The sequence below is a fragment of the Ranitomeya variabilis genome, chromosome 2 (genome assembly GCF_051348905.1).
Source record: "Ranitomeya variabilis isolate aRanVar5 chromosome 2, aRanVar5.hap1, whole genome shotgun sequence".
Classification (NCBI taxonomy): Eukaryota; Metazoa; Chordata; class Amphibia; order Anura; family Dendrobatidae; genus Ranitomeya; species Ranitomeya variabilis.
Window position 1 is genome coordinate 413,118,198 of NC_135233.1, and position 13,495 is coordinate 413,131,692.

At 43.8% G+C, this 13,495-nt stretch overlaps 1 protein-coding gene across 1 annotated transcript in view; it reads left to right on the forward strand.

Annotated features, from left to right (window-relative positions):
* Window positions 1-13,144, forward strand: part of LOC143806303 (thymosin beta-15A homolog) — a 39,008-nt gene extending 25,864 nt beyond the window's left edge. Inside the window, exons 2-3 of the mRNA XM_077286543.1 lie at window positions 533-637; window positions 12,961-13,144. Of these exons, the coding sequence (XP_077142658.1) occupies window positions 538-637; window positions 12,961-12,998 (138 nt within the window). The 5' untranslated portion in view covers window positions 533-537 and the 3' untranslated portion in view covers window positions 12,999-13,144. The remainder of the gene's footprint in view (window positions 1-532; window positions 638-12,960) is intronic.
* Window positions 13,145-13,495: the final 351 nt, after the last annotated feature.

Sequence of the window (13,495 nt, forward strand, 5' to 3'; positions counted from 1 at the left end):
TAGCATAGGCAGGATGCCAGTCTCAGTGGATATAGCATGGGCATGGGCAGGACGCCAGTCTCTGTATATTTCCTCTAAGGTGTAAGTGTTTATGCTATTTATTTACATGACATTAAATTAATGGCAAATTTGTCTTTAAAATGTATTTCTTCTGAATCTAGTTATCTCGTAGAAACAAAGTGCAAAGCATGGCGCCTACTTTTTCAGGGAAGTAAACGGATAATTTTTTCAATGTTATACCTATGAAGCTAGTGGTACATTTTTTTCACTACTTTTATTTTTAATGGGATAAAGAAAAACATAACTGAAAAGAAGTTTTCTATTTTTCAGTTGTCCAGGTACAAAAGTATAAATCTATTCTGAAACTCTGCAGCTGTGTCCACGCATAGTGTCTGTCCTGAGGCCTGCAATCTAATTCCTCCAGCAAAATATTTCTGTTTTGTCCTTTTTTATTGGATGCAACAAAATCTCCACATGCAGTGCCAATCTGCCAATCCTAAACCGCGCCACCTAAAATGTGTTTTCTTTATAGTCACTATGGCCGATAAACCTGATCTTTCAGAGGTGGAGAAATTTGATCATCGAAAACTTCGCAAAACCAACACAGAGGAAAAGAATACACTTCCTTCTAAAGAAAGTGAGTATCTCTGCCATGATTGGCTGGGTCCTTTTCATTCTACTTACTTCCCAGGATCTGAGATGCAGACTAAACAGTATTTTGGAATTAAACAGCCAGTTGTGTTGAAGTGTGTTATATAGTGGTTTTTTGTTTTTTTTTAGAATTTTGTAAGTTAATATCGCATCTCATGACAACATATATGACTTAGAACTATATTATATAAAATTTGAGAATGGCTTGGATTCTCAAAACCACCACCTAAAGCTGCAGAATCCTGGTTCACAAACTCTCGGAAACATAACAAGGTATTCAAAGAAATCTGTTTTTATTATATGTAAATGAGCTGTTAAGATCTCTTGGCCGGATATAGATCTCTCTGAGGATCCGCCCTGAGAGATTATTAAAAATAAAAGGGGTAGTTGCAATGTGAGACACGGAGCTAACACAGAACAGCAGAACTGAACTTAGTCTCTATAATGAGTCGGGGATGTTTGGTTGCCCCCGGTTCTTGCGGCTCTCTGGTGCCACCCTTACCCTCAGGTCAGTCAGGGAACTGCACCTAGGATAATTAGTCGCCAGGAAGGCTGCCTTGCTATGTACTGGCTATTGGGCACACTGCAGTGAGGGCGATATAACTACTCCCGGTCTCAGGCGGGAAATACAATTATCAAATCCTGTCCGTCACTGCCCGAGTTTCCCAAAAGCTCAGGACACTTCGCTGCCACCAGCTCCTATAACTTATAATTAATAATGGGTCAGGAGCCAACCGAATCAGTAGCGATGACTTATTTAGGAGGACTTAGGGGTACGTTTTAGAGCAAGGAAAATGAAACTAGTAAATATTATAACTTTTCCTCCAAACAGAAATAGGCAGTGCTTACAAAAGTATATAAAAAAAGATTGTTACAAAATGAGACAATTACAATATGTACACAATGATTGCAAAATTAAAGGGATTAAAGATGAAAAGCACTTACAGTTCTCTCAGACAATGGTAAGCCATTAAGTGGGGGGAGAAACATCCCAATGCATCAGGACAGCCTCGGGTAGCTGACTTCCTGGGCAAAAGCTCTCTCCTAAAATGAGGTTGAATCTCTAATACTCTCTTCCTTGAGACATCACTGAGTGGTTGGATATGCCCCCTTTGGAAAGTTATGAAAAAACTTTCATTAAACGTAACTCGGGGTGGGAACCTCGTATAGTGACGATGGGACTATCATAATTCGGAGCATGAGATTGGCATTAATTTGAATCCAAACATGACTTGGCTATGTGCCTCAGGTAAGCAGTAATACATTTCTCAGATTCTGCTGGTGCTGGAGCTTTGAAAATGCACGGAAGGGTAGCTCTACCAATGCAAATGCCAAAAATTTAATTTTCACACCTATATCAATAATCGGTGCCATTATATGTAAGTTTGCAGGAACAAAGAGATTACCCCCTGACCATGTGCTTTTGCACGCGGGGGAGTGGGACTGCTCACAACACATTCTTGAGGGAGGGGGGAAAGAGTGTAGGATTGCATGCAGGCAGAGTGGGGAAAAAGCTGCTTATTTCTCCAGTGAAGTGGGGCTGTCATCACCCACAGGCATGTGCCTGCAATAGGGGCTTTGCATTTGTACAAGCAAATGCAGTGGAAAGGTCCGGAAGTGTAATTGTGACCGCAAGACATTCTTCCTATTTCCTGACCGTCTCCTTACAAACACATTTGCTGCAGCTCTCACAGCTCTGCTGTGCTGTACTGGCTCTTGTGAGATGGAAGCTAAAGCTGTGAGGAATGTGTCAGGTATAGCTCTGCACAGCTCTACAGTGAGATCAGGAGAGCAGAGACCCGCCATTACGTATCACACTGTTAACGTCCCTATTTATAAAAAGCTTGGGAGGTGCAGTCTCAGGGAGATCTATGTCCGGCCCATAGATCTTAACAACTCATTTACATATAAGAAATATGTGGAGTTCTCTGAAATAAGACATCAGATTGCAGATATCAAGGTGTAATGTTCTTCAGCTTCCTATGACCTGCGTCCCCCTATAGATGTCTCAGGAGGGATGATCCTACTGGCGGACCCCCATTCAATTTAGTTCACTGTCTACATTGGTCTAAATTTCTCTTCCACCAGAAAAGCCCCCAAATGTACTGTGTTTATAGAAGAATCTCAAAAGCTACGAGAAGTTTTCTTTTTAGGAACATGTTCTTATACGTGTTACAGAGTTGTCTACATCATATATTTCCTCTAAATTCAGTCGGATGTTGATGTTGATTTTACTACAGATTTTAATTGTTATATGGACAATGGGGAAACACACAGCAATGTGCTTCATGAGGGACCATTGATTAAACATTTATGGTAATATGAGAATATGCCATAAATGTCTCAGATGGGGATAGCCTTGTACGCATAGTGCTGGGCCTGAGGGCTGCTTGGATGCTTTGTGGTGGCCTGGCAGTCCCTACATTAGGCACAATCAGTATATGTTTACAGTGGTGGCTTTACGCCAATGTCCTGAACATATCAAGGCTGGAGATAAAGATTCTACTGGTCTCTGTGAATAATCGAGTGATTGTAAATGTTGATCTACAGTTGTGGCCAAATGTATTGACACCCCTGGAATTCTGTCAGATAATACTCAGTTTCTTCCTGAAAATGATTGCAAACATAAATTCTTTGTTATTATTATCTTCATTTAATTTGTCTTAAATGAAAAAACACAAAAAAGAATTGTCCTAAAGCCAAATTGGATATAATTCCACACCAAACATAAAAAAGGGGTGGACAAAAGTATTGGCACTGTTCGAAAAATACCGTGATGCTTCTCTAATTTGTGTAGTTAACAACACCTGTAAATATGAAAAGAACCAGCGCACAGCCATGAAAAATGTATCTCGACAGGGGGTGCAAGTAGCAGAATATACACAGCAAAGAAGAAGAAAAAAAGACACTGCTACAAAATGCACACCACCAATTGTATATATATAGCAAAACACAACACTTTATTGGCATAATAAAAACAATTAAAAACACTACGCCACTGTGAAACACCTGGATACATAATATAAATTCATATATCAATGATTAATTATACAGCCTGTCAATATACCAGTATAAGGAAACAATAACAATGGCATCAAACCAACCTGCCTACCGGCTCATGGGGTAACTATATGCCCGTGTGCAGCATGGTAACTATCTAACCCCAAAAGGGGATGGACTAAATAGCCACAGGGCTACCCATATAGTGACAGAAAAAGAAATCCCCGTACATCAGTATAGAGCCATAAGGCTAGTATATTCGGTCTGATACAAACCGGCCTATAGATGGACAGGCTGAAGTATCCAGGAGGCCCAGTGGACAGTGGCCCCATGCGTATCGCCTCCCAAATGAGGCTTCGTCAGGGGAAGTAAGCAATAACCAATACACAAGTGAATATATAGATAGCTAATAAGTGTTTTAAACGCCTACCGGTGTGCATACATGTGTCACCATAACCGCGGAATCGGCATGAAACTCCGGATCCGGAAGTGACGTACTGTAAGGACTATGACGACGCCCGTGCCCATATAGGGAATCCACGGCCGCACAACAGAGCGCGCCTGCGCAGATCGATCCAACGGAGCGCCGTTCATAATTGAACTGCGCCTGCGTGAGTGTCTATGCTCATGTAAAATATGAGCGGACATACAGAAAGGCGCGCATGCGCAAATAAGTCTGACAGCTGCACAGCCCAAAATAGAGCCATGCACGCAAGGATAGCCAAGGGGTCGGTTCTAGTATAAACAGCCAACCCTTGGCTGAAGAATAAAGAAGGCGGGAGGCCAGGTATCCAAAGCCAGCGCGCGTCCGCGACTCGGCAAAAATGGAAGGGGGCTGGGTTATTCACCCATGCCCACCTAACCTAAAACCAAATTTAACCCCCCCACTGTATGTGTGTGGAAACCAAAACCACGTACAAGTGCCCTCAGGGAGCCAAAAAGGCATACAAATGTAATAGCCTAAGTCGGTAATAAACTGATTTGGAAAAGTGCATATATATCTTAAACAATCTCACGCAGCATATACACATACACATACATCAAAAGCAAGCTCACACCTAAAACCAACTCACATATATCCCCGGGGGTACAACAGCCAAACATGCTCACTTCGACCATTCATCCTGTTAATGTTATAGACAGGTAGTTTGGTATGAAAAACGTTTATTAAATATAGTATATTATACGTATGAATAGACAATAACATACAATTGTGTACTTGATAAACAGTAATCCTAACACCTACATAGGGGGTTCCAATGTTTATAAAAAGGAGATACCTCCAGGGGTTTAGAAAAAAAGGCCAGTAAACGGTCCACACTTAAGACGGGTGGTATGGACATATAAATATAACCACTATCTTAATCAGACAGTCCATTTATAAGGACCAAAAATAAGATCTATCTAAAGTGCTAAATGACTATATGATTAAATAAGGACCCCACCTGGTTATCAAGTGTAAATGCCCTAAATAGGGGAACTAACGGAACCCAAAATACCTATACCGAACTTACCCCCATGAGCCAATCACAGCCACTAGACTACCCCCATGAGCCAAGGACGAATAGACCCCAGGGGATCCTCAAACTGACATGGTGACATCAATAGCTGAAACCTATATTGAACATGGCACCGACAACGATCCATAGATGGTCTCAACTCCAAAAACTCCTATGTCCAATAGGATAAAGTCCAGATAAGGTACCTATCCATAATGCATACTCCATATACATCCAAAATAGTGTGTGTTATCCATCAACACTCCAACTCTGCAGGAAGGGTGTATATACAAATGATTAGTGAATAATCCACAATGCGTGCTCCATGTATATCCAAGATCCTGTATGCTGTCCATGAACATCCACACTCGGCAAGAGGGGTATACATGCCGATGATCAGTAAGCGAAAAACTTTAACCAAGGAATCCGGTGAATAATAGCTCCTCGTTCAGACCTGTAGGGGTAACAGATCCCAAGTTAAAAATCCACCGTGATTCTACTTGAAGCAGCCGTTTCTTAGGGGAGCCCCCCTCTCAGAAATAAGGATCTTCTCCAATCCAACCACCCGTATATTAGTAGTGCTACTCGAATGACATGTAAGAAAGTGGGCCGCTACCGGGGTCAAGGTCCTCCCTTTCTCAACATCATTTCTGGCCAGATTAATTGTAGAGAAATGCTTTTGGACCCTCCGTCGCAATTCTTGGGAGGTCTGGCCCACGTAAACCATCTGACATGGGCAAATAAGCGCATAGATGACATATCTGGTCCTATAATTAATATATCCCCCCAGTTTGTATTTTTGGCCATCAATGGGATTTTGAAAGGACTCTCTAACTGGACCCATGTGAGGACAGATGTTACAGTCCCCACATGGGAACGACCCCCTAAGTCTGACCCCACGATTAAGTCTAGTTGTCTGTCGTTTGTAATGACTCTTGACCAGGAGGTCCCTCAAATTGGGTGCTCTCCTGGCCACAAGCATGGGTCGTTCACCCACAATATTGGACGTGTTCAGGTCCGTAGTGAGGATACCCCAATGCTTTTGTAAGATACATCCCAATTGTGACCAATGTGTATTGTAATTGGTTATAAACTTGGGGGCATTATGCCGTACCTTACGTTCCGTATTCAACAGGGACTCCTGTGTCTGGGTCCTCGCCCTCTGGAATGCCCGGGATATACATCTCTGGGGGTAATTTCTTTCCTTAAAACGGGAAGTCAGTGCCAAGGCCTCGGACTTGAAATCCTCCTCACGTGTGCAGTTCCTTCGTGATCTCAAAAATTGTCCAATAGGGACTCCGTACTTCGTGTGTTGAGGGTGGAAGCTCCTGAAATCCAGAAGGCTGTTGGTTGCTGTTGGCTTGCGATACAGCTTGGTGATGATAGTACCATCTTCCACCATAACCTCTAGATCCAAAAACGTGACTGAGGAGGAAGATATTGAATGTGTCAAGAAGATGTTGAGTAAATTGTTATTCAACAATTCTATAAATCCCCTGCACTCAGCCTCCGTCCCGGACCACACGAAGAAAACGTGGATTCCCTATATGGGCACGGGCATCCTCACAGTCCTTACAGTACGTCACTTCCGGATCCGGAGTTTCATGCCGATTCCGCGGTTATGGTGACACATGTATGCACACCGGTAGGCGTTTAAAACACTTATTAGCTATCTATATATTCACTTGTGTATTGGTTATTGCTTACTTCCCCTGACGAAGCCTCATTTGGGAGGCGATACGCGTGGGGCCACTGTCCACTGGGCCTCCTGGATACTTCAGCCTGTCCATCTATAGGCCGGTTTGTATCAGACCGAATATACTAGCCTTATGGCTCTATACTGATGTACGGGGATTTCTTTTTCTGTCACTATATGGGTAGCCCTGTGGCTATTTAGTCCATCCCCTTTTGGGGTTAGATAGTTACCATGCTGCACACGGGCATATAGTTACCCCATGAGCCGGTAGGCAGGTTGGTTTGATGCCATTGTTATTATTTCCTTATACTGGTATATTGACAGGCTGTATAATTAATCATTGATATATGAATTTATATTATGTATCCAGGTGTTTCACAGTGGCGTAGTGTTTTTAATTGTTTTTATTATGCCAATAAAGTGTTGTGTTTTGCTATATATATACAATTGGTGGTGTGCATTTTGTAGCAGTGTCTTTTTTTCTTCTTCTTTGTTAACAACACCTGTAACATACCTGTGGCACCTAACAGGTGTTGGCAATAACTAAATCACACTTGCAGCCAGTTGACATGGATTAAAGTTGACTCAACCTCTGTCCTGTGTCCTTGTGTACCACATTGAGCATGGAGAAAAGAAAGAAGACCAAAGAACTGTCTGAGGACTTGAGAAACCAAATTGTGAGGAAGCATGAGCAATCTCAAGGCTACAAGTCCATCTCCAAAGACCTGAATGTTCCTGTGTCTACCGTGTTCAGTGTCATCAAGATGTTTAAAGCCCATGGCACTGTGGCTAACCTCCCTTGATGTGGACGGAAAAGAAAAATTGACAAGAGATTTCAACGCAAGATTGTGCGGATGTTGGATAAAGAACCTTGACTAACATCCAAACAAGTTCAAGCTGCGCTGCAGTCCGAGGGTACAACAGTGTCAACCCGTACTATCCGTCGGCATCTGAATGAAAAGGGACAATATGGTAGGAGACACAGGAAGACCCCACTTCTTACCCCGAGACATAAAAAAGCCAGGCTGGAGTTTGCCAAAACTTACCTGAAAAAGCCTAAAACGTTTTGGAAGAATGTTCTCTGGTCAGATGAGATAAAAGTAGAGCTTTTTGGGCAAAGGCATCAACATAGCGTTTACAGGAGAAAAAAGAGGCATTCAAAGAAAAGATCACGGTCACTACAGTCAAACATGGCGGAGGTTCCCTGATGTTTTGGGGTTACTTTGCTGCCTCTGGCACGGGGCTGCTTGATCGTGTGCATGGCATTATGAAGTCTGAAGACTAGAGATGAGCGGTGTTCGAGTCGAACTGTTCGCCAATTTCAAATTCAAGCTGTTTTGGGCGGTGTTCGAGTCGTTCGATGAACCCGAACAATTTGCTTAAAATTCGGCTGTTCGAGTTTCTGTTCGATAACTGTTCTTTCACCAAAAGCCTAGCTTAATTTGCACATTAAAACTGTTTATCATTGTTAATGGACTGTTTCAGTGTATAGTGGGCGGGGGATAGATCTGTGCTGAAATAACGCCGATCTCCATTTTTTTTTTCTTTCCCGCATTTACAGAGGGGTGGTGCAGTCTCTCAGCCTATCAGCAGTGCGCACACACACAGCAATGTGCATGTGATGCAGACAAGCAAGGGCATGTGTCATTGGCTGTGTATGTCACATGTCACTCCTTGTCCAATGAGAACCAGCCATTTGCCCCGTCGTCACAATTTCCTCACTGCTGCAGCTTAGTGTTAGACGGCAACGCTGCTGCTGTGGGCGCTATACAGTCAAAGAGTCTTTTTTTGCCAGCGAATTTTCTGAGAGATAGGTTTAGGGAGTCGGGAGTTGGGACTAGTTGTAATATCAGCCCTTTTCAGGGTAGGTTACAGCAGTTCATAGCACTGTTTGCCAGGAAGGTCTGAGCCAGTGCTGTGCAAGTGTTAGTCACAGCATTTGGTGTAATCTAGCTCAGCCAATCCTTTTGGGCTAGTAGCATTGTCTGATAGTCATCTGAGTAGCCCGCCTGTGAAGCTAGCTACACCGCCTGTGTATCTCAATTTTTACGGCATCTAACCCAGTAAATCGTTTTGGGGTTTTGGGCTTAGTAGCAGTGTCTGCACGTCAGCAGAGTAGCCAGCCTGTGAAACTAACTATACCGCCTGTGTATCTCTATTTTTACTGCATCTAATCCAGTTAATAGTTTTGGGCCTAGGAGCAGTGTCTGCACGTCAGCAGAGTAGCCCGCCTGTGAAACAAACTATACCGCCTGTGTATCTCAGTTATTACTGCATCTAATCCAGTTAATAGTTTTGGGCCTAGGAGCAGGGTCTGCACTGTCCGACGAGCCCTGGTGCAATACGTTATGACGTATAGCCTGGGCCAACGAGCTCAAGAGGTGGGGCAAATCACGCTGCAGGAGTGTTCTCAGATCAGGGACCTATGCACCCTTCTGCACAGTTTTGAAATAGCAATGAAGATGTTTAGTGCTGATGATGCCATTATCAGCATGACCATTCCGGTGATTTACATGCTGAAGCGCACCTTACACAGTGTTCGGAGTCAGGTGGTGGAACAAGAGGAGGAGGAGGAACAGGAGGAGTCGTATGCGGAAGGGATCAGATCTCCAAGATCAAGAAGGTTGGCAGCACCAAGGCGGCTGGCATTGGAGGCTGGGGGAGAGGGATTACCGAGGGCTCATGGTAGCAGCCAAACTGTTGAGGAAGGTGCAGGAGGCGAGGAAGAAGTGGAGGACGAACTGGCGCTGGGCATGGAAGACTCACCAGATGAGGGAGACCTTGATCAAATTTCTGTTGTGCGAGGTTGGGGTGAGAGGGCAGACGAAGGAAGCATGATTCTCATCTCTCCACCACCAAGACAACAAGGACTTGGTCCTCCTGGATGCTCAAGACACATGAGTGCCTTCTTGCTGCACTACCTGCAACATGACCCTAGGATTCTCAGAATCCAAAGTAATGCAGACTACTGGGTTGCCACACTCTTAGATCCCCGGTACAAAAGCAAATTTGGCAAAATAATTCCTGCCATAGAAAGGGATTCACGCATGCAGGTGTATCAGCAGAGACTGTTACAGAATCTAACATCTGCTTTTCCACAAAACACCAGTGGTGCACATAGTCAATCTCTGAGTTCTTGCATGTAGGATAGCTGCGGAGACACCATCACGTGTTTCTCAACGCAAGCAGTGAATAGCCAGACCTTTCCCCGGGAAGGAACAACCACGGGAAGGGCAGCATCCAATAAAGGAAAACATCCAATACAGGAAAACCACCTATGCCAAGCATGGTATCCATCCACAGACAGCTGTCTGCATATTTCCCATAAGGGATGGGGGCAGTGTTCTGGATCACTGCGTTGAGAAACATGTGATGGTATTTCCGCGGTGTTAGATGTTTTGGTCTCCCCGAGGCCAATCATCTGTTCCTTCACAATCTCTGAGTTCTAACTTGCCAACCGTGGGACTATCGAGTCATCACTCTAACCATAACAGTAACATCGTATCTGGTGGTAACAGCAATTTTTTCCAATCGTTTCAAGATTTTTTTAGACCATCCTTTGCAAGGCCACAGGAGACAAGAAGTCTGACGCATAGCCAAACGCCTAGAGAGGATGGTACAAGAGTATCTCCAAGTTAACATCGATGCCATGACTGTGGAACTGGACCCTTGCTCATTTTGGGCTTCCAATCTTGAAAAATGGCCTGAGCTCGCCACTCACGCCTTGGAGATCTTGTCGTGCCCCGCAGCCAGCGTTCTCTCTGAACGTGTGTTCAGCACTGCTGGTGGTGTGCTGACAGATAAACACACGCGGCTGTCCAGTGACAATGTAGACAGACTAACGTTCATCAAGATGAACAAATCCTGGATCCGCAAGAACTTTTCTACCCCTGTGTCATCTTGGGGAGACTAAAAGCTTGATGATTTTTGAAAATCACCTCACCAACCATTTTAAAAGACTCTGGCGAAATTGATGCCACTTAAGTGGTGTCTGTGGCCGAATTTTTGGAAAAAATGGAGACTCTTTGATTTAGTCTCCTAGCTGAGTTTTACATGACGTTGCCATTGTCAATTCCAGGTGGGTGGGGTCGTCTGCAGAGTTGTTTACTCATACTATGGCCTGGGATTCAGAGGTCTGCTCCAAAGCTTCAGGGTCTGCTAGTCAGCAGAGTAGCACAGCCACCCACCGCCTGTTTACCTAAGTACTATTTTTAACAGCATCTGGCCCAGGAAATCCTTTGGGGCCTAGTAGAATTTGGTGCTACTCAGCAGCGTACTTCACCCATGAAGCAAGCTACACCGCCTGTTTACCTAACTACTATTTTGTAACGGCATCTAGCCCAGGAAATCCTTTTGGGCCTAGTAGAATTTAGTGCTACTCAGCAGCGTACCCCACCCATGAAGCAAGCTACATCGCCTGTTGATCTAATTACTAATTTTTAACTGATCTAGCCCAGGAAATCGTTTTGTACCTAATAGCATTTTGTGCTACTCAGCAGAGTACCCGACCTATGAAGCAAGCTACACCTCCTGTTTACCTAACTACTATTTTTTAATGGCATTTGGCCAAGGAAATCCTTTTGGGCCTAGTAGCAATTTCTGCTACTCAGCAGAGTATCCCACCCGTGAAGCAAGCTACACCGCCTTCTTTCTTTCTCAATCTAACCCCTCGGCTCTGGGGTGTCCACTCTCCCTCCAGCTCTCTCCTTCTCACAGGGGGACTACTGCGTGTTTTCACACTGTGGCGAATCTTTTGGGCCCAGGCATAAGAAGTCGTCGAGGTAATGGATAATATGTGCCGCCTTACAAACGTCCATGACGACACATTCGAGGAAGCAACTAAATGCCTCAAATAGTGAGCAGGATATGGAGCACCCCATGGGCAAACAGCGATCTATGTAGTATGCTCTTTCACAGAAGCAGCCCAATGGGAAGACACTATTCGGAGGCACAGGTAGTAACCGGAACGCCACCTCAATGTCTGTTTTGGCCATTAGTGTGCCCCTTCCCAACTTCTTGACCCACCTGATTGCCTCGTCAAAGGAGGTACAGTACATAGTACCTCTACTTGGTTCCGCGTCAATGTTGTCATTTACTGACCTGCCCCTTGGATATGATAAATGGTGGATTAGTCTGAATGTATTGGGTTCATTTTTTGGCACAACTCCCAACGGGGGTACTACTACGTCTTCTAAGGAAAGTGTTCTGAATGGACCCGCCATTGTGTCTTCTGAGCAGTTTGTCAGCTTTTGGACACCTTTTAAGGTGTTTTCTATGTGTTTTCCATGTGTTTGTATGTGTTTGTGTTTGCCTGCCATTGGTTTCAATGGGGTTCGACGGTGTTCGGCGAACATCTCCCTGTTCGACGAACCGAACCCGAACACTAGGGAGGTGGCTCATCTTTACTGAAGACTACCAACAAATTTTTCAGCATAATGTAGGGCCCAGTGTGAGAAAGCTGGGTCACCCTCAGAGGTCATGGGTCTTCCAGCAGGACCATGACCCAAAACACACTTCAAAAAGCACTAGAAAATGGTTTGAGAGAAAGCACTGGATACTTCTAAGGTGGCCAGCAATGAGTCCAGACCTGAATCCCATATCAGGGACCTGGAGCAGTTTGCCAAAGAAGAATGGTCTAAAATTCCAGCAGAGCATTGTAAAAAACTCATTGATGTTACCGGAAGCAGTTGGTCGCAGTTATTTTGGCTAAAAGTTGTTCAACCAAGTATTAGGCTGAGGGTGCCAATACTTTTGTCTGGCCCATTTTTGGAGTTTTGTGTGAAATGATCAATTTTTTGCTTCATTCTCTTTTGTGTTTTTTCATTTAAGACAAATTAAATGAAGATAATAATACCAAAGAATTTGTGATTGCAATCATTTTCAGGAAGAAACTGAGTATTATCTGACAGAATTGCAGGGGTGTCAATACTTTTGGCCACAACTGTATGTCATTGCTAGGATGTGCCTGGCTATCTATTTTGCTTAACAATAAAAGAATCCATAACCTTTTGCTTACATTGTGCTGTAATATGTATTACTCAGCACCCAACATAAGAGATTGTGTCCTATTTGTATCTTACCAAACCTCTAATATATTGTTTTTTACATTTACAGCTATTGAACAGGAAAAAGAAGCATGCAAGAAGACCTAAAATCAAGTGGCTCTTGACAATGGCTTCTCCATGCTCGATGGCTGTAGAAAGAGCTGCTGAGCAATATGATTTTCTACTCCTGCCATTTGCTGAAATTAATCTGTAAAGTTTATGTTTCTTTTTGTGATTAAATGTTTTATATCCAAGCCTTCTTTGCATTGTACTCCCTGGTTTATAATACTAAAGTATTGCGCCATCAGTTATTAGTCACATGAGTGAAATCTCGGAAATCTCCCAGCTGTCGCGTGTCAGATCTGTACACTACATTGCCAGTTTATGGGTAAGAGAGGGAGATCATCTCTATCTCTTACACATTACTACCTGAACTACACCCATGCATTATAGTAATTCGCCCTCTGGTGTTCTGTTCTTCAGTCATTTTTTGTTCTGTGCAACACCAGATAGAGCATGGGAGCCACCAAAAAAAAAAAAGATTTTAATGGGGGTGCACCACTGATGCATCCAACATATAAGAACACCCAAACCTAGAGGCAGAC